Source organism: Zonotrichia albicollis, chromosome 21 (genome assembly GCF_047830755.1).
Source record: "Zonotrichia albicollis isolate bZonAlb1 chromosome 21, bZonAlb1.hap1, whole genome shotgun sequence".
In the NCBI taxonomy this organism is placed as follows: domain Eukaryota; kingdom Metazoa; phylum Chordata; class Aves; order Passeriformes; family Passerellidae; genus Zonotrichia; species Zonotrichia albicollis.
In genome coordinates, this window is record NC_133839.1 from 12,468,670 (window position 1) to 12,496,668 (window position 27,999).

A 27,999-nucleotide genomic window follows, 5' to 3' on the forward strand; every position below is an offset into this window, starting at 1 on the left:
TTTTCCAGTAGATGGACCTAAGGTTTTGTTTCCGCATTTTTTGTGTGTTCGTGGGTTTTTTAGGGTTTTTTTTTTGTTTCAAATTTTCGAGAAATATTCTGCAAGTTTGTGTCTTATAGAAAGGTTCTCTGCTCAGGGATTTTTTATGCCAAAGGAGTTTTCAAGTTTCTCTAAACAATGAGCCAAGGAAACACCATCTTCATATCTCACCTGATTCTTCAGTGAACATACCACAGATGCATCAATTTAGGGACTGACTCCAATGTTTGAAATGACCTTGCCTGCAAGCCTTTTTTTTGTTGTTGTTATTGTTTTGTTTTTCAAAGACTGAAAAACCAGAAGTAGTGATCTGTGTTACAAAATTCCTCTTCCAACATGACATACACTGTTGTAAAACAACTCATGATAGTAATAACAGCAATTAACTTTGCTGCATGTCATTTAGGTAAGTCAAATTATAAGAAGCTTAGAACAAGTAATTCTTTTTGTTTACTTCAGTTTCAGCCTAAATCTCCCACTGATTACCTACTGTTAGAATGCCATGAAAAATAATGCTTCATTAACTGAGAGAACATACCTATGTCAAAGATAAAAGCATTGCCAAATCAGGCTGTGCTAACCAGAACATGGATTCCATAAGGATTTATCACCAGTACTTCCAGCCACATTTTACTACCAGAAGCAGTGTTTGTGACATTGCCATAGAGCTTACAGAGCTGTAAGAAAATGTGAAGTAAGGAAGAAAGGTATTAAAAGTGTCTTCATTTTAAGTCAATGATGTCTTCATCATATAAAGAAATCAGCTGAAATGGATAGCTAGATGGTGAGTTCTCCTCCCTGTTTGCTGAAGTATCAGGATCTGAACTAGTGGAAAGATGACGTCTTTCAGAGTAGCCTTCAAATGAGCTTGAGATTATCCTGCAAAGAGGAAGACAAAAGTTACTAAAAAAAATACAGAGGTCAGGGCAGGAAGGAACAATGGCTACTTCTAGATCCAACTGAGTTATCCTGAAGACGGACACAGACCATTACAACTAAGTTTCCTCCTGTTTTACTCTACTCAAAATGATCAAAAGGCACTATTAATGAAGCCCCTCACCCAAACAATTTCCAAGTAGGAAAATATATCAAACATAATTTTACACTGCGAGAGATTTTTTGTTTTGTTGTCAGTCTCCTGTATCTTGCCAGTATTCTGTATTCTGCCAGTACTCTAGGCAAACATAGGTTATGGAAACAATGAAAACAAGATTATGGCATTGGGGGTGCCCTGGTTCAGAGCAAATTTGGGAGAGTGACGAACAGACAAGTGCTGCAGTACTTTTTCACAGAATGTATTCTGAAAATAGCAACACAAGAGCATACAAAGAAAACAAGAGTCTGCACAGTGCAGCTGCAGTAGTCCAAATTTTTATAACAGGTTCAGCTGCAGCAGGTCCCACAAAATGCCACTTAGTCTTGTCTTGCGTTATTATCATTATTATTATCAAGAACATGTCTTTAGCAAAAAAGTGTAACTGCTTCAGTACTTATGGTATTCAGATACTCTAACAAACACATTAGCATGAAATGCACATGGATATACAAAGGTTTCAGTCAGCCTCATGCCAACTGAGATAAGCATGAGCAATCAACTCTAAAAATATTTATAGCCTAACTTAGGCTCTTTTCTAAAGTATATTTACCTGTCACTACTAGTTGATCTTACAGCTCCCTGCTTAGGGTCTGACTGTCTTCGAGAAACCTTTTTCAGCTTCTGTGCACTTTCTGTCTTGGGTATAGGCTCATCCAAGAGACCTCAATAAAGGAATAAAAGACTTAATACTTTCAACATAAAACAAAGTACTCATGAAAAGGTTAAGGTATCCGTTGCTGGTTTCCATTACTAACAATTTCTACCTAACTTAAAATATGTCATCTTATACACGATCAGACAATGGCTATACTATTTGCAAATAGTGCTTCCTCACCGTTTCCTTTTTTTATTTTAATAATTTATGAATACTACCTGCATGTTACAAACCTACCTGTGATGGTGCAAAGATTAGAAAGTATATGTTTGGCAACTGATATGTAACACTGAGGAATGAGGAGAGTTTACCCAGCAATTCTTTACGTGTTCTGGTTGCAATTTCTTTAATTTCCATACGAGATAACGGTAGTGAGTGCAAAACTGGAAGAGAGGTAATGCCACTCGATGGTGTAGTAGTGATGACCTTGGGAGCCAAAGGTGACTTCAGAGGTCGTTCAATGCTTCGCCCAACCAGATTGCTCAGAGGTATTTTGTACAGGTTTTTGCATGGAACTTCACCTGAAACACAGAAAGAAAAAAGAGCATTACACTTGCACAACAGAATCAGGTCTTAATAATTCCAAATGAAAAGTTATAAAGACAAGCTATACTTGTTGAGCTGAGCACTGAAGTGACAAAAATCTTCTTGCTCTAGAGATCTTTCAATACAAATAAGGTAGGAGAAGGAAGAAATACAAGCAATTTGACTTAGAGAGAAGAAGAAAATTGACTCTTGGCAACACGATGACTCAGGAGCGGAATCAGGAAATGAATTTATATGACCTGTGGCTGGTACTCCGACTATTACACTGCACTCTGTGAAGTATTTCCCGTGTGCACTGCAAACACATTGGAGCCTGGATCCCAAGCAATTTAAATTATGACTCCTCCTCTTAAGTAACACAAAACACCATGTTTTCTTAACTCCTAGAAGAAAAACAAACTCCCAAACTTATCACCAAACAAAAAAATTGTGATTACCTTCTTTTCCTATCTGCTAACAGTAAAGCAGCAGATTTAAGGGAGAAAAGTGTACACATATCTTACATTATTTAGCTGATACTCCCTTGTTTCTCCTTTATTGTTACACTATAGACTGACCGCTCATATATCGTGTTACACTAAATTGTCTGTGCAAATCTTTTCAAGACTTCTTACTTTTGTTTTGCAAAAGAGTTTCAGCCATTGAGTGGTTATTCTGCTTTTCTTTAACGAAAGGAATAGCGTATGTGAAATGTCAAGCTTTCTCACACAATTTTATGCCCCTTTTTGCATTATGACTTGTGATCACATTGTGAAAGAGTCATCAAGATACTGAGATTTAATTCTTCCCTTCCTACAGAATTTATTTCTTCAGAACAGTGCTACCATGTATTCAGAAAGGATACTACAGGCAAAAGCTCAGCCAAGTGCTTTATATGTGTGGAAAATAGAAAATATCTTCTCCTCCACACTTTCAGGTAGGAACTCACATTTTTTTACCATCTTTACTTAAGACCAGCCGCACCAAGGTTGGAATGATCATCAGAGATCACATTACCTTCTAGAGAAGGAAGAGGTAATTCTGGCTTTTCGTAAGCTGTCGGTGTTTGAGGAGAACTCTTTGAACTCATATCCTTAGAACTGCTGTCACATGATCCACTCACTGCAGCAGTTGCTTTAAAATAAATATCCGACTGAAATGACAAATAACCCATCATTAGAACAGTGAGACTTTCTTAATCATCTTCTGATTCTCTTTGTCCTTGATAAACTAGGAGCAGACAGATGAACAATTACTGCAGATAAAGTAAGCATGTATTTCGGTTTTGTTTGTTACGCTTTTAGCGGCAGCAACTTTTTATGTTAATTAGATCCTAACACATCACAGAAATAGTCAAACAATATTTTTCTGTCTTACCCTTGATGCTACAAGTTGAAGCTCAGGCACAACTGCTGTGTGGACTAAGTTCCCATTCACCACTAATCGGATCTCAATGGAATCAGTAGTGAAGGCAAGAACATAAGGGAAAGCACAGACTGCAATGAAATAGAAGTTATTTGGCAAGGAAAAATGGTTAACGCAAAAGTTTCTTGGATGCCCTACAAAAACTGTTCTTGACCTCCTCTGGCAAGTTCCTTTCTTATGAAAAGTGTTGTCTAACATACTGAAAAAAATTTCACTCTTCATGCCTGGCAGAATATAGAGGGAATGGAAAAGGAGAAACACAAAAAAGAAAGGGGAAAAAGTTCAACAAAGGATGAACTTGGTACCAAGGCTCCACTTTTCAAAATTATCAGAAACTTAAGTCAAGTGGCATCATGAATGTAACGTGCTTATTCTCAGAACACTGGAATTCCACCAGAGCCAAGTGCAGGCAAAAATAGTAGCAAAAAATCATCTACTAAAAAGAGAAATTTTCTTACCAACAGCATAAGGAACTTGATTCCAGCTGAAGTGGAAGTCATAAGCTGATGGCTGGACAAGTGGAGAATGTCCACTGAAAGGATATACCTTTCTGTACTGACAAACATCTGCAGCAAAACAGAAAAAAGGAGCATCCATCACTTTACACTCTAAGCAACCACCCCTCATTTTATAGGGAGATTTTGCATAAGGGTGGACATTATTCACACAATCAAACATTCATGTAAAAATCCCTCTATAGCCAAACAGCTAAGCAAAAGTTGCTTTCTCTGTGAACACACTGGAAAGACCAAAATAAAAGACCTATGTTTTAATAAGTTGTCATGCTTCACAAAGTATTGCTGTTTCAACAGTTACCAGGTCCCTAATTTGTCTAAAGATACAGAAACAGGCAAGAAAACTTCAGAAAGCAGTGTCCGCAGAATTGTATCTCTCTGCCCTTCAAATAGCCATATGTTCATGTAATTCACATTCTTTGAAGACTGTTATGCACATGGGTTATTACAGACACCAAGATTTCATTAATCATATAACTTGCACATGTATAAAACAGCTAGTATGACTAAAATACTTGCATTTGTAATTTCTCCAATATGTGTTTAAGTTCCAAAGAATGTATTTTGACAAATTTTCAATGAAACACTAAAATTTATTTTCAGATACAGACCTACACTCCAATGAAAGAAGATCTACATATGTAGACTGAGCTATTACCATTTCTGGCCTTCCCTAAACACTTACAGTTATAGCACAACAGTAGACCAGCTTCACCATCTTCATATACATCAATAGCCGCAACAAAGTTAACCTGCAAGGATAACGGAAAAGATAAACAAACAGGCAGAGGATACTGTGGATATTACAACTGGGTTGTGACTAACAAGCAATACAATCAGTTGGGGAAGTGCACAGCTACAGGTAAAAGGGAAAAAAAAGGAGAAATAAATAAATAAATTTATAAAAATAGCTTCTTTTGTGATGTAATTTTCAGGATGTTCTCAAGATGAAAATTAGTTTCCTTTGTATTTGGTTCTGCACAGTACCGAACATTCATAACCATACCACACTGTAAAGCAATAAAAACCTAACTTGTTTAGCAATATAAAGTTTGGGAAATAGGATGATTTCAAAAAGCTGTGAATCAACGTGGTACGTTAAAGATAACAATTCTTTTCAAAAAGTGATCTTCAAATGCACATCATGACTAGCAAAAAGATCAGATAAAATTCAAAACCACTAACATTTTACAGAGGTCAACAGGGATGTACCTAAGGATTACTGAACAGTCTGAATTTACAAACTGAAAAGCAACGTTGCTTAAACCACAGTATTTTTTACATAGATTAGGCTACATAAATTCTCTTAATTAAACTTTGGTTTTGTCTTTTACATTTAGATTAAAAACAAACGACAACAGCCACAAAAAGTGGGATATCTGTTCAGGAAATGAGATCTTATTAGTGAAACGCATAAGGTTACATTAAGACAAATGCTTCCCAAACCATATATACTGCTTGGACAGGGAGACGGCTGAGAGACCTGATTCCATGAACAGCAGTTCTTTGACTTTCCTTCATTTAGGATTACTGTGCAGGTCAAGAACTGTTAAGAAAACCTGAAAGTTTATGCATGCATACCAAATGCATTTTAACCCGTCTTTTGTAGTGACTGGAAGCCACTGTTGCTCTGTTGTCCAGAGAAATAAGCAGGCAACCCATTTCAACATCATAAAAATCCCTAGCTCAGCTCATATTAATTGTCTGCTTTATTTGTCTTCCTAAAGGAAATAAGGATTCTGGTGCAGAAAAGAAATCGGAGTGGTGGATGGTGATGTACTTCTCCATCCCCATTCTTTACTTCTAGTTCCTCCTCATCCAGATTAAGATTGATTCCCAGTGCTGTGGAGAAGTTTTTTTATACTTGATCAGCCATGCCAGGGGCACCTCTTCTTCACCAGATCCGAATAAAAATAGAGACGATTTAAAAAGAAAACAACTTATCAAGAACCATAAAATGAAAAAAGTAGTCCCTTATCTCGTTAACAACAACAGATTACCTGTGCAAAATCTTTTTTTTTTTTGTTTTTAATTGGGTCTAAAGCTACATGTCCACATCTCTATTTAGAAACTATACGGGAACTTTTTTCTGAAAACAAAGACATTACCTGAATCCTCTCCCTATGTCCCAGACAGATAGATATTCAGTTATTAGTTGACTGGGCAGCAGTTTCTTAAATAGAATGATAAACAATATGTAAACATTTTAGCTACATGCAAATAGGCAAATCTGAACAAGATACTGGTGGTCAACCACTGAAGTTATTTTGAAGCAATTTTTTAAACAATAAAATACTGATACCACAAAAATAAAGCAAAAAGCTAACTACTGGCTAAGAAGGAGAAAATAACTTTTGACAACAACATTCCAACAACACAGGCTTTTTCCCAATGTCATATCTTATAACTACCTCTCTTGGGAATTATCATGATGTATCCCAAAAGGAATAAATACCTCAGAGTGTCCTAAAGCAAAAAGTAGCACACATGAGCTTCTTACCCTCCTAGGAGATCAGCACAGCACGCACTGAGTCTGCAACAAATTATGCTCAGTCAGGGTCTGCAAAAAAGGTTTCAACTGATGAAAACTTACCCTGTTTGTTTCAACATGATGCAATCTATAGGACTCCCCTGTACTCTCATTGATTAAATCAAACTGATGCCGATATGCTACACAGATCATATTGTCACTGTCTCCAGTAGGTCCATCCACCAGGGTCATAACCACTGGAGGGTCAGAAAGGCATATTTCCTATAACGTAAACAATAGAATTACACTCTTTTTCAAGTTCCTAGTGTGGGTGTTGCAGGTACGCCATCATTTTAAAGGGATGTTTTCTAAGCACAGAAGCATAACAAAGAACAAGCAGAAAAAATTCTTGAAAAAATCTGCAAGTTTTATTTAGCATATATACAACTGATTTCCACCATATGGCTTCTTACTTTTATTAGTCTGTGGGTTCAGGAAGATGATAATGCACACTCTGCCTTCCCTGAACCCCCTATACTAGCTGAGTGCTGCTCAGTGTGTTAAGATAATTAGTAACTAGATTACACATACCCGGATGTACTGGAACTGCTCTACTGGAGATTCAGGAGATGATAGCAGAGAGGTGCTGATTGAAGAGTTGTCCGAATTATATTTCTTTGTGACGAGAAGTAGTTTGTTCCGAATAGCTGCAACAATCCTCAGTTCGCTTCCATGGTGAGTATTAATGGCATACAAATGGCAGCCTGAGGAAATAATGGTCTAGACTCTTAAGTGGCTGGGACAGGGTCTGATTTTTTGGTTTGCATTTGTATGATGACTAGTACAACAGGGCTCTGAGGGATGACATGGCAACACAGAATTAAAAACTCCTCAATAGGATTACATTGACTTCTAGGAAAAGACAAAAGCCTATCACCCTTCTGAAACCTGCTTTTAATCTGAAGCACACGGATTGTCACTATGCTGCACCTTCCAGCTTTTCAAAGCAGCATACTTCTGAAGACCAGGAAACATTGATTTCCACAAAAATAATGGGCAACACCCAGACTAATCTAAGCACTATTGTTTAATAGGGGATCTGTCAGTGTGCCAGTCCAGCTTAAAGTGTGCTTTATTTCAATATAACATCCTCACAAAATACTTCTCATATCTCCCAACCCTGAAATCTTATTTTTCCCTAAAGCTTTTCATCATTAGCAATTTCCATGTAACGTGGCTTTTTAACAACATTCAAAAATGCCATGCTGGACTGTACTAGAGTTATTTTCAAATATAAGCTTAGCAAAGGTTGAATTGACTTGTCCAGAGAAAAAACCTAAAAGTGAACACCTACACCTGCCTAAAAAGAGCTAACAAGTCCCTGGCAGCTACCAGCATCAAAGCACAGTGGATGTTTTTAATACAGGATAAGGATAATAATATCACCTTTTGTTCTCTCCAGTTTATTTTCTCTGCAGTCATATTTGCTTCTTATGATTTTTTTAGTCTCTATATCTTTTTGGACAGCACTGAGTCTGAAGACAAGGATACGAGAGTCTTTCCCTGCCATATGGAGAGAACCAGGAAAACAGTTAAAAAAAGAACATGGTAGTTTGAAATTCATACTTCCAATGAGAAGCAGCACCTAACAAACGGAGCAAAAGTAAACAAAGCATGATACCTCTCTGGGGACAGAAGACTTACAAACTCTCTAGGATTTACAATTGTAGTAATCAACCCCTTCAGGACAGCAGCCAAGTGTCCCATGAGGTGGTGCTGCACCAAAGAACGATCTGAGAGGTTCCAAAGAGTGAAATGCACAATATATATTTTGCAAATTCATAAAATCTTGCAAAATAACTAAAATACAATAGATATAAACTACAGGGCAAGAGTAAAAGGGTTAACTTTAGGAGCTGGAACCATCCAGGCGAGCACCTGATAACTGGATCCTCAACAGAGTTTGAACCCTTCAGGATACAGAAGGGTTTTCTCCAGAAATTTCACAAACTGATTTTTGATATAGCTACACTTGCCAGATCCTCAGAAATGTCACCCATTCTCCAGGTGTTTTGAGAGAACTGCAAATGGCTCTCACGTAGTTTGAGCTAGTTCTGTAAGATGTCAGGGTGAATTTCACCAGATGCAACCAAACTGGGCAACTCCCAGTGAGACAGAAGGAACCATGTTTTACCCAAAGCTTGGGCAAGCAGAACTTCAGCAAATACTGGGGAAACAGACATAACAGGGTAAAAAATAATAAACCAACCATATCTGTAATGCTTTCCTGAGTTATACATAAAGATCCTGATCTTGCTTTGTGTATGTTCCCTTTATGAAACTCAATCACAGACTACTCCTTTATTGGATAAAAACCACCTCACTAAAAAAGCGCACATTTAAGCCTTTTGAATGAGACAAAATTGTCATGAGACATACATATCCGGCAATACCCGGAGTCAGGCAAGAATGTAAGAACAGGGACCTCTCCTACCTTTGTCTGTTCGGGCAATCAAAAGATCCAGAGCTTCCAACACATTCATCTGCTTTATTTGGAGAGTTTTATCAAATACTTGCACTGACGGTTGACCATCTAAAAGAGAAAGACATATGTATTGAAAACCCTACTAAAACTTACTAGATGCTGGTTCTGAACCATTTCTTTCTTCTAATTGAAGTCTTGGGTTTTTTTCCTTACAAAAATGAAGAGAAAAAAACCCAAAAAGAACGGCACAAAGCACGTACATGTGCCACAGCATCATAGCCAATACTTCCTCACAGGAGAGTTTTATTATTGTCATGAATCAGATAAAGCGACTGAAATCTAAAAGTGACATTGCTTTGGCAAGTTTGAGAATTATGACCAAGCACTAACTTCATTCCCTCAGTCCCGCTGGCCTTATGTAGCACACAGAGGATTACAAGGGATCAGAGTAGCAATAGCAATGCTAAGGGAAGAAGTAGGATATCATTGTCACATAAGCCCTTGGCTTCATGCTCACTATTACCAAGGGCTAAGAAAACCAGACAAGCCATTTAGACACCTCTTGAACCTGGATGCAACCTCCTACAGCTTTTCAGATGGTCAAGAAAACAACATCTGAAATAAGAACACATTCAGAAATCTGCATTAACCCTAGCTCGCCAATATGGCTTGATTCTACTGCAGAATGAATTTTTGCAACTGGGTTACATAAATGTAATAGATTTACTTGGAATAGTAACTATCCCCCTACATAAAGACTTACTAACACCTGAATCGAGTTTATGAACACATATTTTTCAAGAAAATGGTCAGATACATAAAAATTGACACAAAAACACTAGATCATTTACTAACCATCTATTAACAAGATGCCAGCATCTGTAGAAACCAGCAAGGACTGGCCCCAAGAATCTGCACAGACAACCTCATGAGGAAAATTACTGCAGAAAGACTGAGATTCCCAAGGCTATGAAGTAACATAAGGGATACATATTAAGTACACTAAAAAATACAGATCATACAGACACAGAATGTGATGGACAATGGCAATAACACGTAAATGCTTTTGGCAGGATACATTTCCAAACAGTATATTGCTGGAATTAGAAATATCAAAACTGAAATAATTTCTGGCAGAGGACTTCCTGCATCAATTCTGGTTTGGAGACTAGTAAGACATATCCCTGTAACGCTAGAATTAAAACACATGCAGCTGAAACTCAGCGCAACCATCACAAAATAATTTTTTTTCATTTAAAAATCCCAAACCTATATATTTAAAATGTATGTACCACTACACATACGCAGTTTGCTTATATTTTATGGTTCATTTTGTGATGTTTAGCGACTAGCACATGGTACAGTTTCCGCCTTTCTGCCAAATTGTTCTTCCATCCCGTGTTCTCCGTACTTACCTCCCAGAGCCTGCCCCTCCTCTCCCAATTTATATATTAGTTGAATCTCTGAAATTCTAGAAGCACTTCTGAAGCTTCTGTATATAAAACACATGCAGAAGAGGGCAGCTGGCATATTTCACTCCCTAATGACTTCAAACCAAATCCAAACTAAATAAAAGGAAATGAAAACACAACTGAATCTTGTTTCAAAAGTGCTGAAATTAAAATAAAAGATGATTGCATATGGAAGATATCGTCTTCATTGAATTTTCTCAGGTGTAAAAATGTCCACACTTGCTTTAACTTTTGGGAAGTGCTTCTGCCCCCAGGCTCATTCTTTATTAATCTAATAGTGACTGCAGAATGAGTTTGACACTGTACCTTTCCTCTTTTCTGCTGCAGCATCTAATTACAGAAGTAAATAAATATATACCATACTACATCACGTTTAATGTTCCATAACTTCTCTGACAGTTTCACTCACCTCCTTTTTACAAAAGCTTGTGGTTGCCAAGTTAGCTGTGGTATCCCCTTTCACAGTGGTTTTCAATTTCAATGCCTAATACAAACAGATGTTTTATTTAAACTGAGGTTTTGTCAGCAATACCCAAAGTAAAGACTATATTAAAAGGACAATTTAGGACTAGAAAGTAATTCCAGTTTGGAATTCCTATGCCATTTTAAGTAATGAAAAAAGAAGCAGAATTCTGCATCTTCAACAATGTCAAATGGTTATTAGGTATCTTAGCCAAAACATACCTTGGCTGTTTCTTGGTTAGGGCTTTTTTGTTTGTTTGTTTTTGTTTACTTGCTTTCTAAATGGCAACCCAGAAAAGAAGAGTCAAACGTAGTAACAGAGAAAAACCTCCACCTCAAACTGCAGAATCTAACCATCTACACAGTTTACTTTATTATAAGTAGCCAGATAGAGGATCCTCTTGTCAATTATACAAACTCACCTTTGATTTGCAAAACTTCCTAACACTAAGGCTAACTATATAAATGTCTGTCTACATATACTGCCCGGCATCCCCCTAAGGTACGATTTTTACAACCTTCATTTAACGCATGTACGATATAAATATTTCTACATGTATACCTCAGGCGTTACAGATAAATACTTCTATTCATGTTTTATTTTAGTGTAACTTATAATAATGCAATACTACAAAACTATTTCTGGTCACAGAAAACTGCATTAAATCCCGACATAACTGCAAGGTAATCAAAGTTTAACAAAAAGAGTGACACAGTCTTTGTAAACATAGCTGCATACCTTCTACAGTGATCCTACCTGACCAAGCCGAACAAACTCTGCTTGTCGAGCTTCCTCTTTTTTCCGTGTTGATTTTGGGGACTCTGGTAACACATCACTGAAGGATCTTCTATTAAGCATATTCTAAAATAGAAAATGTTTCTTTCTAACTGCACAGCTTCTCGGGGAAGAGAAACTGCAACTCTTCCAATCCTTCAGTGCTTTACCTGACAGCTTGTCACAATTTATCACTGTCATGTTCTGTACAATCACACCACATGAATATGTGACATGAACATATGAAAAAGAAAAGTTTAAGCAGATCTATATAGATAAAAGAAATAAACACTGGTCAAAAAAATAGCACCTTGTTAGTTTTAGAAGTACAGAACTTATTTTTAGTTAGTTAAGAATCGCCTTAAGTCTTCATTATCCAAAATAAAGTTACCTCATAGCTACCCAGGGTTAAGAATCACCTAAATTTACACATAACAGAAGAAATGCAGATTTTTATGGTGATGAGACTAATGCCTGTATTTACAGTATCTAAATTCCCTATTCCCTTGCTGCAGGTAAGCTTACACCAAGTAGGACATTTTTATGCTTCCCCTCACACCTGGTGAAGAGTCATGTCCAGAAAGGACTGTCTGTCAGCTTTCATATAACTGCAAAGTAAGTTATACAACAATCAGTATTTAGCTTAGTCATATGCAATTCAGTGCTCATTAGGACTACAGTCTTTTAAAGTGACAGAACATTCAAGCTACTAGTTAGAACAGGACAGCACATGTGAGGGATGCAGAAGCTACTGACTTACATTTCCCTTGTGTAGGTCAGGCATCATGTCTTGGTATAAAGAGCGGATCAGCATGTCTAGAGTGCGCTGACGTTTCTGAGAAAATGTTGGTGTTTCCAAGGTGGCTTTTTCACCATTTATTACTAAATGATTATGGAAAAAAGAGACATTATGTAAATGAACTTCAACAATATCCACCAACTCTACTTTGCCTCTGTATCAAAACACCTGCTGTGTCCCTATTAATTTAGAATTGCCTTCTTTTTGCCTTTTTAAAGAATAACTCTCCCTTCAGTTAAAGGAGAAAAATTGGTAATAGAAGAATTCCACAAGGCATCAGAATAAATACCTAACTAATAAAAAAAATGAAGACAAACTACCGATCAACTTAAGTACTAAATAATTTAAATACACAAAAGGAGCCATCAAGCTCCTGCCAGATTTAATTGTAATCACCATGGTCAATTTTGAAAAATTCCTTTCTTGCTGATTTAGAAGGGCCAATACAGGTCAATGAAATTTGGAACTGAATGATTACAGAATTAAAAAGCGCTGCACAGGCGTCCTTCAGCACCTTTAAGAATATATTCAGAAGAGATGCTATTTTCAAGTTTTCGGAGCTACTAACTTAACACCTTCTATTACTAAATAATGAACAGTATTGTAAATCCTTTCAAATCTCCCAAGCCCTTTACAAAAATGCAAAGCTAAATATGGCTGCACGTTCTGCAAATGTGAAAGTCAGCCTCTGTCTAGTAGCCTGAGAATTTTTTTTTTAATCTAACTGTAACAGTTTGATGGAACTGACATCCCAACTATGCTACAGATATGAAAAAAAATAATTGGATACAGATATGCAGAATACACAAGAAAATGCATATACATTTTAAGCACCATGAATTTTAATTTGTTTGCACAATTATTTAAAGAGTGTTTCTAGCAAAAGAAAAACTGACTTACATTTCACCAACACAAAATCCCTGAACTCCTGGTGATTTGTAAACACAGGTGGGGATGGAAGAGGAGGCCCAAAGAGAGGAACGCTTTCTTCTGAAAATATTTTCAGCCTATTAAAAGTACAAATCTTTATCTATATGGAAAGTCACATTCAAACTCTACCTTTTTTATAGACACTATTCATAACCAAAGGAAAAAAAAAAAAAGGAAACTGTTTTCTGGGTGTCTTACATAAGAATTTCAAAGGGCATAACCAAAAAAGGCTCACTTGGAATTACTCTGCAGAGCAAAGTTATGTTTCTTAGAACATAGAAGGGACACAGAATTAGAACAGAACTTCGCAGTTCTACTCACGCAGCAATAGTTTTAGTGGCACTAGCAAAATACAGCTTTATTCAAAAACACTGTAAAAGAACAGGTCTTCACGTACAAAATACGTTCTCCTTACAGACTTCCACTTTCCCTATCCATTCACCACACACATGAAATACTTTATGCTTCCAAAGTAACAATGGCTTACAACATAGGAATCTGTAGCTTGGGAACAGCAAATTCCTTTACACTGAGGAAGACAGAGTCAGAATAACTTCCATGACAGCTGGACCTGCCAAGTTATTTTGATCCATAAGGAATCCAGCATAGCAATATTGAATGGCAGATACAAACCCATGCCTATTTGTTGACCAGGGCATAGCTTCTTTAAGATAAGTAATAATTCTTGGCTATTTCAAGTGATAGTTTGCCAACAAGTCTTCCAAGTGGCATGCGCAGATGACACGGGTCACAGCAAGTTCAGTCGCAAAATTATAGATTCAACCTGTATCTGCTATTTTAGAAACCAGACAGAATTTACTTTCACCAAAAGCCAGCAGTGACTGACTGATATTGAGTCTAATGGATCACAGTGCCTTCATACAGTCTTTTTTCCTGAAATCTTAGGAACTGCATATAGTCTGAAAGGCAGTACTACATTTGCATGAATATTGATCATCTTAATATTTGTTACACATATTTGAGACACAGTTTCATAGATGCCCTACGTCTATTTAATTACGTTCAGGTAAAAAAGCAATCATTTATAACTACAAAAGGTGGGAAATGTTCCTTAACTACATCAGAATTAATTGTAACAGGGAAAGCCATAACAGAACTGACTAAAAAAATAGACTTCTTGAGTGACATAAAATATAAAGGCATTCTAAGCAGAAATTCAGCATCAGACCTCAGAGTGGTAATGCATTTGAAACAAGGAAAATTTGCCTCAAAAGCCTAGAGCATCCCCTATCCATTTTTAGTGAAATTTTGACCACTTGGAAGACTGTCTTCACACACAGACAAGTAAGAGAAAGAACGAGTTCTATTCAGGCCTATAATCAAATGACAGAAGGAAACATAATGGGGCAAGCTGAAATATAATGTTTTAAGGTTGTCATACAGGAAAAAATACTACGCAACATGTACTACGGCAAGATGTGTCAAGACTGGCAGAATGAAGCAATTAAGACGGACTGATCTACTAAAAGCTGCCAGTTACTTAATGCAAGACAGAAATTTATCTTATGCACTGCAACTAATTTCCTTCCCCACATAAACAGCAATATAAAAAGCATTTTACCATGGCTAACCCATCTACAGACTATCAGTTTACAATCAGGACAACAATCACTTCTTAAAGGGTAATGAGGAATGTATGCCCAGGTTTCTGTCTCAAAGCAACAAGAAAAAGAAAGAAGTGACTGCATTTTCACTTTGGAATCATGAACAAGTTTTGAACATCAATTTAAATAAATTTGCAAGAGGAAGCTGACAAGATCATGTAGCAAAATAAAACTACTCCTTTGCTTAACTGCATTACAGACATGACCCCAAAGAAACCTTAGCTGTAAATAAGAGGCAGGGGAAAAAAACTCCCACACACAAACTAAAGTATCATTCTTGTCTGGAGTTAGATTTAATGAAATGCTGAAGAAACACAGCGATATGTAAAATTCTGGCAGGTTTTAAGTACGTGACGTTCAACTATACGAGTACTCTATTAAATCCCCCAAAATGAACTATTTTGCTCAGCTGCAGCCAAACTGCGATTTGTAAGGACTTGTAGTCCATGGCTATCACAGCATCACATGCATTAAATAACTGTCACCCTCCACGTAGTTTACTATGTCATTGATCTCACCAGGTATGAAAGTTCCAAGTGTATCTTTCATCATTTTTTATATTTCATCTAAAAACCAGTTTTGGGTCTCCTTAGCTTATGCCTGTTGCAGAATTTAATGTTTCTGATTTCAAGAAACCTGCTACTTATAGCCAGTTTAGTGACATCTACATGCAGGTCCACATTGCCCTTCAGTTTCTAAAGCACATTTGGCTTCCTGGCATACAGACAGGCGGATCTGTCTGTAGGCCAGAAAATTCTCCCATTGCCAAAATGTTTTCCCATTTTCTCTAAACCATCAGTTATTTGTTGTGAAATTATTTATTACAATCAGCACCTACCTGTAACTATCATTCTGCTTATTATATCTCACTAAAGCAAAAATATCTGCCATACAGTTAAGGAAGCTAAACCAGTTCTAATAAAGCTCACATGTATTTTAATAAACTTTTCTTTTTGCGCAGATTTAATAAAGGTACAATACATTAATCAAGTCAATGTAAATATATAAACAACTCTAGACAATATAGATTTCACTGTTTATAAAAGGGGTCCTATATCAAAATGTTATTGCTTGATCAACAGTTTTAAAAACCAAGCTACTAACACAGACACAGCATAAGACATACTACAGAAGTTTGTCTTACTTGTATTTGATATATTTGTGATTAAAAATACTTTTAAGTGATAAAGCAGTACTGATAGTGATAAAGCAGTACTGATACTGACCTTTGCTTATACCAAAGCTTCCACTGAAGAAAATATTCCAATGAATCAATTTAGCCAACAGAATTATAGGAAAAATGAGAGAATGATTTAAAGTGCAAGCTATACTAAGGCTGATGCTCTATTGTAGAGTTACATTGATGTGGTAAACAATTCTTCTTAGTATTTAGGTTCCTTTGATATGTAAAGATTTTTATTATTTTTTCAAACTTTGTTCATTTTCATTCACCCCTAGCAAGTCGGTTCTAGGAACATTTAATCTGCCTGAGAACTAGGTGTGGAAGTCTAAAGCTTTAAAACTCAGCAACAGAGCACAGACAGAAATTAGTGTTTTCTTCTTTTAATTCATTTTCCTCATTCCATTCCATCTAGTCTAACACACGCCAGATTGGGGTCTACAGATTACTACTATTGTGACCCCATGTTAATTGCAAGATATTGGCCGCTGGTTTCTGCAATCATATAGTCTTCAAAATGTTTTCAACCAGAAATCTGGAAAACATAAGCTGTTAAAAACTGGAGAATATATGGTAAATAGACTGAAAATTTTGACAAATACTGATCTAAAATACAAATTTAAAATAAACAGCATCTAAACATTGAAAGGCAATATTGAGCAAAATGCCAAAATTTAATGCCAAAATAATTTACAAAGACAAGAGAAATTAATTTATAAATTTGTATTTTCTGAAAAGGTATAAAATTAGATTTGTGAAAGGATACAAATAAATGCTTTCAATAAAAGTATTTAAAACTCACATTCTTGCTTTTACCTTATCCTCTAAGGGATTTAACAAACATTGTTTGATGCTGCAGACTTGGAAACTGCTAGTTAAGAAGGTGAAGGTCAAGAAGGCAAGAATGCAACTGTCTTTGTAAAATAATTTTCACTTCCATAAACAGCATAGAGGGGGGAATTCAGGGCAAAATTAAAAGTAATATTGATCTTAAAAAAAAGAATAATCATTAGAAAATGTCAGGAAAAAGATACGTGTAAAATGAGAGCGAATCATGGATGGCTTGAATGCTGGAGAAGACTCTTCACCTTCCTGAAATATGATAGTGACAATGTCATTTCCAATATGTCGCTTCCTTTCTACCTGAAAAAAAAAGGAAAAAAAGGAAGAAAAGAAAGAAGAGGCAGAAAAAAAGAGGTAGACAGTGACTTACGAGACATATGTAACTATCTTAGCAATTCTGCGACAGACCAGTAGAACAATATTCCTAAACTGGAAACAGAAAACTTACAGTCAATACGACTGAGAACAGTATAAAACCATTACTTAACTATAAGCAAGTAAACCTAGCAATGACATGGTGCACAGAGCAAGGCAGGTTCTAGAAGAATAGATATTGCATATGTTTAGATAAGCACTCATAGTTTCCGTAATTAATATTAATGAATTGGGCATGGAAACTCTAGCATTCCAAAAAAAGCAAATCTATCGCTTGAAATAAAAGGACAAAAAAACTCTGGTGCTGAAGTATTCTTTTGAAAAAAATATTGTGATCCATTTTCTTCTGTGATCTTGTCATCAGCCCAAGCAAAAAACATAAGAAAACTGCCATATGTCAGAATGCATAATAAGAATAAATGTAAGAATGCATAATAAATAATAAATCAAGTAATTTGTAAGTAATTTAGGTAAATCATTATGGATGTATGATGTATAGTAAACACATGTGCCCATAAAGTATTTTTTTCATCATAAATACAAAGAAAGGGCTGAGCAATGAATGACAGCACATTTGAACAAGAACCCACCTAGTTAATCCACAGCAGTGTGAGAGCACTTCTTAGGTTACCAACCTTAACATGCTCACAAGGGGAATTTCTTTCAAGCGACACTAATTGCTACTCAAGCAGGAGTTATGCATTACACATGTGAATATTCCTACAATTCACACACAAGGCTAAGTTCCAGTTTTCCTAAAGTCTTTGAGGTAATAATTACAGCAGTGAAGCTCTTCAAGTCATCTGAACACCACACTTAATCACTTCTCAGTGAAGCAATTTAGATCATCTTCACAAGTATCTTTTGTACCTTAATGGAGATGATAGCATGCATTATTTCTAATAAACAGAATGAAATCTTCAGGATCAGGTAGGATATTGAGGAAAAAAGGTGCAAAAGTCTCAAGGCTTACATCTCTCAAACATTAATGGACAAGAAGTCCTTTATTTCTTACCAAGTTTTGGAGTTTGTGATTTAACAAATAAATAGCGAAATAAAGAGAGAACCGTGTACCTGCTGCTTGTTCTCTCTAGAATATGGTAGCATGGTTGAAACATGGAACATAATTTCATGCCCTTGAAAAACTGTATAGATGGAACAGGTTCCTGTTGTATCATCTGCAAGGGAAGGCAACATTTTCAGGAGGAGTATCACCTCCAAGTTTTCTGAAAATCAAAAGATATTTCAAGTCTTTCTACCCAATCTTCTTCAGTTACCCTTTTTTGTCTGATCCACTTTAGAAAATGCCCACACCACATGTTTCATGTGAGTCCAAACCAAGTTTGCAACCTTACTGCATATTCACACTTAAAACCTATTAAACCTTTCACCTCCCCTCCTGAAATTACAGCGGTTTTCAAGCCACAATGTCCTTCTACCATGAGGCAAGTAACATGTCAGGTTATTGGGCATCTCATTCCAACTTAAAATGAAACCGTTCACCTTGATAATACCTGTCATAACTGCATTCCATACCAGTGACTTAAACTAACCTGACTTGCTGCTGGTGAACGAGTTCTACTTCTGGTGAAGCAGAGCATTTAATACACATACGAGGAAGCCCGTTTTGGAATTTTTTCATAACCACGATATATACAATATGCACTACACACAATAAGAAGAAACATTTAGACTGCAGCTCCACCCCCCATTCACTGCTTCAGATGAGTTCTTACTTTTAGTGTCCAGTCCTCCTCTGTAGCCTGACCAGCCTTTCAAAGTAATTGTGTCACCCAAGAGATGCAAAAATCGTTGAAAGCTTTCACTTCCAGTTTCTACATGTGGGAGGGAGAAATGTTACCAAAAAAGCGCACCCATAGTAATAGAACATATCTCAAAAATGACCAAAATGAGGAAATGGGTCCTGCTTTCAGGACTCCAGTTTCAGCTGAGTTAGTTTCCTTTCACGTCCTCCAAGCCTACTGCCTTTCCAGAAACAGCACCCTGACCGTGCAGAATAGGCATCATCACATAACATTAAACAGTGACCTCTTTTGCTAGCACCAATGCTGTTCAAGCGCATAGGAGAATGTGATCATGCTGTAAAAGAGTGAAAGAACTACAAGCCATGAGGTAATGAGTTGATTGCTTCAAATATCTCTTCTTTCTAAATGTTCACGTCACACAGTCTATTTCTAGAAGAGAGATTTCACTCTCTTTCAAGCTGTAACAATAGGCCTCCTACAGCAACTTCTTACAGACATAGAAGGCCCTATGCAACAATTTTTCACCCAACACATGAAACCAAACTTAAGGACTGTTCATATAACCATTGCCTCCCGCCCTGCTTCCCGCTGTAGGCACTATCTTGCTGCTTTTTTTTTTTTTTTTTTAAATTCAGATGAACAAAACAATTAAGGAGAAGGTGAAAAACTCACCATTACTGAACATTTCATCATCTGTAAGCTGACCATCCTTAGCATAAAGGACTCCAAATTTAAAATTCACTGATCCCTGGGAAATAAAACCAAATATTATATGATATGATAAACAGTCAAACAGAGGACATAAAAATTTATTTCCTCTAAGGACTTTCACGTATGTTTTCACGTATGTATGTATCTTTGTATACATCCTACAAATTAGAACATACACTTTGCAACATCTCTTAATACATAATAATTTACCTTTAAATTTTGATAGTACAGCATAAAATTATTAACTTAAATTGGTGATCTATTATTATTAAGTTCATGCTTAAAGTTTTTTTTACTGTCATGTTCAAAAAAACATTAATTTTTTTTTACTGTAATGAGCAATTGATTTCAAAGTCATCATAAGCCCATCAAAATACAAAGCTGTATTCACTGGACAGGTCTGTGAGCTAGAAGTAGTTAGGCTCATACTTACCTCTTGCTCTTCAAGAACCAATAAATCCTGTAAACAAAAACAGTATCTTTAGCCCACTTGTATTAAAGATTCTACAAGGATGACGGTTTTATTTGTGTTTATAAGTTTTGATTTGAAATGGCCAGTTCAATGAATAAAGACAGTTTAAGTAGTATTACAACATTATTATTATTATTATTATCATCATCATCTGCTACTGGAAGAAACAAACCAGTAGTATCTATACTTAATTACTTCTTAGATTTCCAGAAAATAACAAAGAAAAAGAACCAAACAAAAAAAAGTCACTTCCTACCTTTTGTATCTCAGGATGAAAAATTTCTCTTGGGCTCTTCTCAAATTTATCAAGACTCATAGCACTGAAAGGCAAACAAAATAGTGCTTTATAGAAGGGCAAGTGAACCACCAACTGATTGCAGTTACAGCGGTTACAAAATGAATAGCTCAGAGAGCCTCTGTTAAATGGAATGTTCTGTGGGATTGCCATTTCTGTCCCAAAATACTAACTTCCAAGACTTCCTAAACTTATTTTTTATTTCAAAGACAGAAATTAGTAAGATTCTGTGAGGAGATGAGGTTTAAATTTATTTCCTTCTAAAGCACAGAGCTCTGTTCCATCACCCTTCACTTCGGCTCTACACAGAATCACGGCGAGCATTTTAGGAGGGCTCAATAACCAATTGTATGTCTCTCTTTTTCTATTCCTCTCTTTTCTTAAATAATTCAAGGCACGTCAAATGAAAAATGAGAAGTTCAGCATCAAATTCACACTTTTTCCTTTTGTCTGGTCAAGAACAGGCTGTAAAACCACTTAGTGCTGCCTTCAATGATTAAGACTTGCAAAACCATTTTTACATGTTTTATAGATTTATCATAAAAGCCACAGAACGCAAACTCTGAATTACAGAAAAAGGTATACAGGCAAATATCTAAACTGATCACATATTTGTAAATACATACCTTAATATAGATTTCACTGATAATGTTTTTGTGGGACTGTAAGGGAGACATATTTTCTGAGTACCCTGTAAACAAGAAAAGCTAGGATATATTACAGGACATACCCACTTTTTCTGCATATTCAAATAGGATTATTAATAAAAAAATTAAGTTAAGAAAGAAGGAAGAAAACCAAGGTAATTTTACTCAGCTGTATTTACTGCTGATTTAGAGAAAAAAAAAAAAGTCACGGGTGCTGCAAAGAAAAAAAAAAGTGAACCATAAATGCCTACAGTAGAATTTTAAAACAATTGCTTGGATAAAAGAATCTCATGGAACATTAAGTAGAAAAAAAAGTGAAACCAGTATCAGACATGCCTACTTTCTTACCATTGTACAAGAAAATCCTAAAAGCAGTATAAAGTCAGTGCCTAAAACCGATCATAGGATGTAACCAAGAACAATTTAGGCATAATTTCTTAAAAAAACAGTTGTTGGAAGAATTAGAAAATAACTAACACTACAGATTTCTGTCAAAAAGTTTAGTATAATGTTTAGTGTTATCTACTATGGTAGAATGGCATGTTCTTGTTATACAAAATAAAAGTATGTAATAAATACTGGAATTCTGAAGAAAGTCGGAAAAGCATATGATAAACATATCCAAAACAAACAAAAGTCAGAACGGCAGTTAAGTATTTGTTTCTTACTGTTTTTCTCCAAAGTATTGAATGGTATTGAGGAATGCGCTGATTGTTTTGCTCAGACAGTACAACAGACAGAAAGAAAGGGTTCTTCTCTGCATCTGTACCTACATAATTTTGATGAACTGTTGGAAGGAAAACAAACAGCACCATCAGTCATAAGGAAGACATACCCATTCCCTCGTGTAGAATCAGAGAGACACCTGTAAACATATGCATTCATACATAAAAGTATATAACTGTCTGCATAAATAACTGCATACTCATACACAGCCATGTAAAAAAAACACCCAAAGAGACCGGTACAGTTTTCAAAGCCATGAAGAATTTCAAAACATCCCTTTTTGGTAGCGAGGGTTTCACTCCTTACAGATACCCATCCTCTGTTTTCAGGTTAAAGACACATGAAGCAAGGACTTGTTTCAGGTACAGGACAGAAAATGTTTTAATACTAAATGAACACCATACCTTTTTTCATATTGAAATAGTAACAGTTCAAAACTACAGAAACAGCAACAGCATTTTTGCAAATTACATTTTCATTGGTCCACATTCCAATCCATCTGCAAAAAAATATTTACCTTTCCCTAAAAAATACTTCAAGTACCATCTTGTATGATACTCTGGGTTTTCCAAATGCACATCCGTTCTGTGCCACGTACCCGGAGCATAGTCCATATTCTGAAATCAAATTGGGAGACTGTTACATGCAATATCAAGTAAAAAAAAAAGGGGACAAAATATAGGCAAAAGCAAATAAGGAGTGAAATTTTAGCTGTACACTGCTACTTAAAAAGCAAGGATTTTTGCGAAGTCAGTTGGTGTGTAGCTGAAATAAAAATTTCTACCTCTCATTTACCCTTTTTTCTAATTTCTCTGTAAGTAGGTAAGTCTTGTCCTACTGTACCACTCTTAGTGGTAATGTCAGAATGTCAGTGAAAAGAAGGTCTTTCAATGTGGAATTTGAAGACAAACATTTTTAAAACTTAAATAAATTAATGCCTTCAGCTTTCATTTTCTCAGTTCTTCCCAAATTAATCCCCAAAGAAGTCTCCTTGCTTGACCAAAGCACGCTTTGGAAGTTCTTCAGTGCTGTTTCTCATAAATTAAGGTAAATTCCCAAGCGTCCCTCAAGCACTTTCCCACCATGACTTAACATGCGAAGAAAAAGCCATTCTCTGCATTCATTGACCATGCAGCCGTCCACTACCCACTCTATGAATCTTTCCATGATATGAGCTAATCAGCTTTTGAACTGCATGAAACTGAGCTAAAAAGACAGAGGACCAAACACAACTCTCCAAAGAATCAATGCAGAATAGTTAGTTTGCTTTCAACTCTGCAGCCAGTGCTGATAGAAGCATATGATCAGTAACAGTTCGCTGTTACTATTAGTTCAATACACACTTTACCAAAGCCTTACAAGTATCTCTAGAATATGAGGTCTTCTTTCTTCCAATATTAAGATGGGATTTGATGAAAGTTTTGCAAAGGAAGATAAAACATGAAGGTAAGTGGAAACTTAACTGTCACTGGAGTAGCTGCAGGACACACTGCGAGTTTAGCAGCAAGAAAGATGAAGGGAAATACTCTCCAAGGCTCCACTCAACCTCTTTCTCTCTTATTTAAAGATAAGCACAGCTGGCAAAAGACAGCTAAGGGTCAAAAAAATGAAGCTAAACCTCATCAAGCCAAGGAGCAAACTTTAAAGCACAGAGGTCACTTGAACATCATAGTACCAACAGGACAGGATAGATACAGAGATGAACTAGAGACTGGGAAGCGTCAATCGGAGATATTTTTCTCCTAACACGATCGAGTGAGCAAAAAAGTTACCAAAACGAAACGCAAGAATTTTTCGAAGTCCTCTTCCATAGAAAATGACTGCAAATGCATCTTTTGTAAGTGAAAAATAACTGAAGCTGAATCATTTTCTTCAGCATTCTCTGAGTATTTTTGGGCACTTACCTCACCAGAGGAGCCATTTTCCACACGGAACCGTCCAGCTCTTTGAATGGCTCCATCAGCATCACTAGATATAAGCTATAAGAGAGTTTAACACAGAGGCTCTATTTCAAAAAATAGCCATACCAGCAGCCATCAAAACTTACTACCATTTCTTTTTGTTCCAGGAATCAGGACTCCCCACAGAGAAGGGATCAGTCTAGCTATTACCAATTTGACTAAAGACTTTGAATGACCCGGTAAGAACTCCGAGACAAATCAGATGCTTCACGAAGCAAGAAAAGTTAAGTTTGAAACATTTAGAAATTTGAAAGGGCAACAAGAACCTTTAAACATCTGTACTCCAAAAATGATACACTTTCATAAAATGCTAGCAGAATTTTTAAGAAAAACAACCAAGAAACAAGACCATTCATGGGAACTTACTGTGAATTAATAATTAAAAATAATTTTTTATTTTCCAGCAAAAGACTTTAAGTACTAGGAATGAAAGAGCCTCTTATCAGAAAACCAATTACTTGTATTTTTGGATTAAAGCACACATCTTTTATGTAGAACATATGGAAAGAAGAGAAAGGAACCTGGTGTTCCCACAATACAATTTCCAGCAACTAGACCACCATTTTACACCCAATTTACACACACGTTACTAAATATACTAACTTTAAAATTACAACTATAGCTTGTAGAAAACCTGTGATTTCATCCCATAGTAACAGAGCTGGAGATAATTTTCTTAACTCCTCCCCACTTCCGTTATCCTACAGTAAATTCATGTCATTTCATTATGACCGCTGACATATTTTCGCAATGCATAAGAAATTGATATATGAGAAAAACGCAGTGCCAACATAATCTCTAAATTTCAAGAAAATGCAGAATAACTGACAGATTCTAGGGAACCATTTTCAAAATCCTAATTCTGACTAGGTCATTTAGCTTTCAGCCCTCTCCCCCTACTATGAGTCATGTACATATAAAATTACATACATGTGTATGTACACACATAAGCATGCACACACTTTATAGCTTACGTAATTGCTAGTACTTCATTAAATACTACCCTAATATTTTGCCATCTTCAGTTTCTAAGAGGAAAAAAGGCTCAATTTCCATCTGGAGGTAAACACAGTATTTATATAAAGCTTCCTTTCCTGTTACAATGCAAAATTAATTAATAAGGTAGTAAAAAGATGTCCCATCACAGGTCTGATATATATCTGTTCAGAAGCCACTTTATATTAGCTTATAACTTTCAAATCTAGCTGAGAATGCACATTTTCCAAACTAGATCCAACTCTTTTACTTGGAAAAGAAAAGGATTAGAGCTCTGCATTATAAGCTGATAAACTGAAGGACAGGCTATGTGTACTTACAAGCTCCACAGATCCGTAATGCTTTCTGCTAAACTCTCCACGTCTGCAACCCAGATCTTCAGAGACGGAGCTGGAATAGAAACGCTTCATCAGTGCACACAAGTCAACTAGTCTTACATTTCCAGCAATGCTACACCCTGCCATTAAAAAAATTATAATTTCTGCTGAACAGGGTTCACAGAACATAAAATCATTGCTGCATGGAACACTTCTTACAGCATGCACAATTTCTAGCAGCCATCGCAGTCTGGCTTTCACATTACACCCAAAGCAAATGCCCATGTCCTGACTGGAAGCAAAAGCTAGGATTAAATTAAATACTAAGGCATGACGCAATCAGAGTTCCAAAGCAGGTGGTGGCTTATAACCACGTTCGAAAAGTAAACTTAAAGCCTCAGAGAGGACAACTGCACTGTACAACTCAGTAAGACCACATTTATTAGGTTGTTACTGATTTTTTCAGTCTTTTTTCAGCCCACACACAATGAGAAAAGAAATCAGCACTTTAACTTAAAAGCAGCATGAGGAAACAACAGCATTTCAAAGATTTCCCTCCACCATCTTGACAAAGATAGCAAACCAAAGTAATCCTGGAACGCAAAGTGCAAAATCCATCCGCAGCACCAACCTCGTACCACGGTATCGCATTACTTACCACCTCTTCACAAACTACATTCCACTAATGTGAAGACAGACTGCCTTGCCACAAACCACACCCTCTCATATCAAAAGCATTTTTCTGAAAGCACTCTCAATAATTCATAAAACACGAGTATATCTGCACTAATGATTAAAACAAGACTGCTTAAATATCAATATTGTCATTTGTGTCCCAATTCTAACCACCTAAACCATATCTAAACTTCAAACACATTAGCAGACCTTTTAAAAATCAGAAATATACCCAAGAGCAAATCTCTGCCTCTTCTCAACCTAACTACTTTATATCACACCTCACCTGCTTCATATCTAGTAATTAAAACAGACTCTCACATCAGCATAAATGCTATAGACACAACCTCATAAAAATTAGGCTTCAACATAGGTACAGGTAAGATTCACATTATCATGCAATTTGCCTAAGCGCATATACTCCCTAAGGAATCCTCTCTGGCTCTCCATTCTCGGTTACCACCAAGATCTGTACTCGACTCTAACATATCACATCTGCTAATTTAAAAAATACACTGTGATTAAAATCAACTGTTCATATTAATTTTCTTCATTGAATTACATCCTTCCTCAATCCTGATCTATATAAGAAAAAGGGCTGCTCCAGTTAAGACACTTTTAGAGTAGTTTTCATCTTATTAGGATGAACTGCCAGCACCGAGCAGGTTAGTTTATCAGTGCTTCACATGATGTGGGCTTAATCATTTAAAATTTACTTACATTGCAAAATATTTAAATACAGAGGCACCTTCATTCATATGAATATAACTAACCAGCTTACATGCATTTGCACAGCATCTACACGGTACCTTCCACCTCCCTTTCCCATTTTTCTGGAAACATAGGTGCACTTGTATAAATGAACAGCAACAATGAAGAGGAGAGAGGACTGTTCCTACAAAACAGTCCTGAAAGTTGATCAACGCAGCAAAATTAAACACATTTGCTGATCTAAACATAAACGTTTTCTGGATCCTAGTGCCAAATCACTAGTTTTGTCTTTCAGAAGCTCGACACCGGAAAGCATTTTACGTGGGGGTCGCGAGGGTAGGGGCAGAAGGGGGTGAGTTTGCAGATCGCACCTGTGCGATCAGAAGGATACAGCCTGCATGCTTCTCGGGCTTGCCATTCTCCTTGTCATTTATGTGTTTACTAGTCATTACCGGTCCACCTGTTTTCATTTAAGAAAGAGTCACAAGCACTAACGCAGTCAGCAGCCGTGTAATTCCAGCGATATCGCAGCGCTATCTGCTCACAACGCTGAACACGCTGCGAAGCCGACTCCGCAGCCGCTCGTCCACCTCCGCCCGCAGCACCGGCAGCAGCCCGAGGGAGACGGCTGCAGCTCGGGGGCTGCTGCGCCTCCGCCAACCCGAGGGCAGCCGCCCCACCGGAACCGCTCGCCCGGGAGTGCCCGGCGCCGCTCGCCCGGGGCGGATCCTGCAGCTCCCGGCCCGCGGCAGCAAAGCACCGCCTCGCCCTCCGCCATCGGCGGGCGGCAGCGCGCCCCGCCCCGCCCGAGCTGAGCCCCCGCCCCCGGTACCGCTGAGTGAGGCCGAGGAACCGGGTGGACGCCCCTTCCGCGCTGCTCAGCTCCATGCGGGCGGCCGGACGGAGGCTTCGTCCCTCCAGCGTCGCTGCCGCGGCTCCGTCCCGCGCGGGAGAGACGCCGGGAGCTCCCCGCGCACATCCCGCTCTCCCAGCGCACGGCCCCGCGCATCCGCCTCGGCCCGCTAACCACTGATGTGCCGCGTCGGCCGTT

At 37.1% G+C, this 27,999-nt stretch overlaps 1 protein-coding gene across 2 annotated transcripts; it reads right to left on the bottom strand.

The window, feature by feature from the left end:
* On the bottom strand, positions 1-27,992 carry GARNL3 (GTPase activating Rap/RanGAP domain like 3). 2 transcript variants are annotated; one of them, XM_074556556.1, is made up of 29 exons: positions 27,781-27,992; positions 25,566-25,635; positions 24,193-24,267; positions 22,806-22,905; positions 22,231-22,349; positions 21,542-21,606; positions 20,877-20,940; positions 20,582-20,608; positions 20,110-20,185; positions 19,408-19,506; positions 18,746-18,849; positions 17,488-17,596; positions 16,112-16,157; positions 13,619-13,725; positions 12,680-12,801; positions 11,902-12,006; positions 11,092-11,166; positions 10,066-10,177; positions 9,220-9,318; positions 8,172-8,288; positions 7,317-7,489; positions 6,849-7,007; positions 4,941-5,007; positions 4,199-4,306; positions 3,693-3,811; positions 3,333-3,468; positions 2,102-2,311; positions 1,686-1,797; positions 1-918 (listed from the first exon to the last, which is right to left on the bottom strand). In XM_074556556.1, exons 1-29 carry the CDS (start codon positions 27,834-27,836, stop codon positions 762-764), a joined length of 2,988 nt encoding a protein of 995 aa, XP_074412657.1. In that variant the 5' UTR covers positions 27,837-27,992; the 3' UTR covers positions 1-761. The 2 variants fall into 2 exon arrangements, with proteins under 2 accessions (XP_074412657.1, XP_074412656.1); XM_074556555.1 differs by lacking the exon at positions 27,781-27,992 and adding an exon at positions 27,320-27,701.
* Between the last annotated feature and the right edge of the window lie 7 nt (positions 27,993-27,999).

Coding starts and splice junctions, on each gene's coding strand:
- GARNL3 (XM_074556556.1), bottom strand. CDS start 27,836: ATGGAGCTGAGCAGCGCGGAAGGGGCGTCCACCCGGTTCCTCGGCCTC. Junction 11,167..11,901: donor AGTTTGTTCGGCTTGGTCAG/GTAGGATCACTG, acceptor TGTTTGTATTAG/GCATTGAAATTGAAAACCAC. Junction 3,469..3,692: donor TTCAACTTGTAGCATCAAGG/GTAAGACAGAAA, acceptor TTGTCATTTCAG/TCGGATATTTATTTTAAAGC.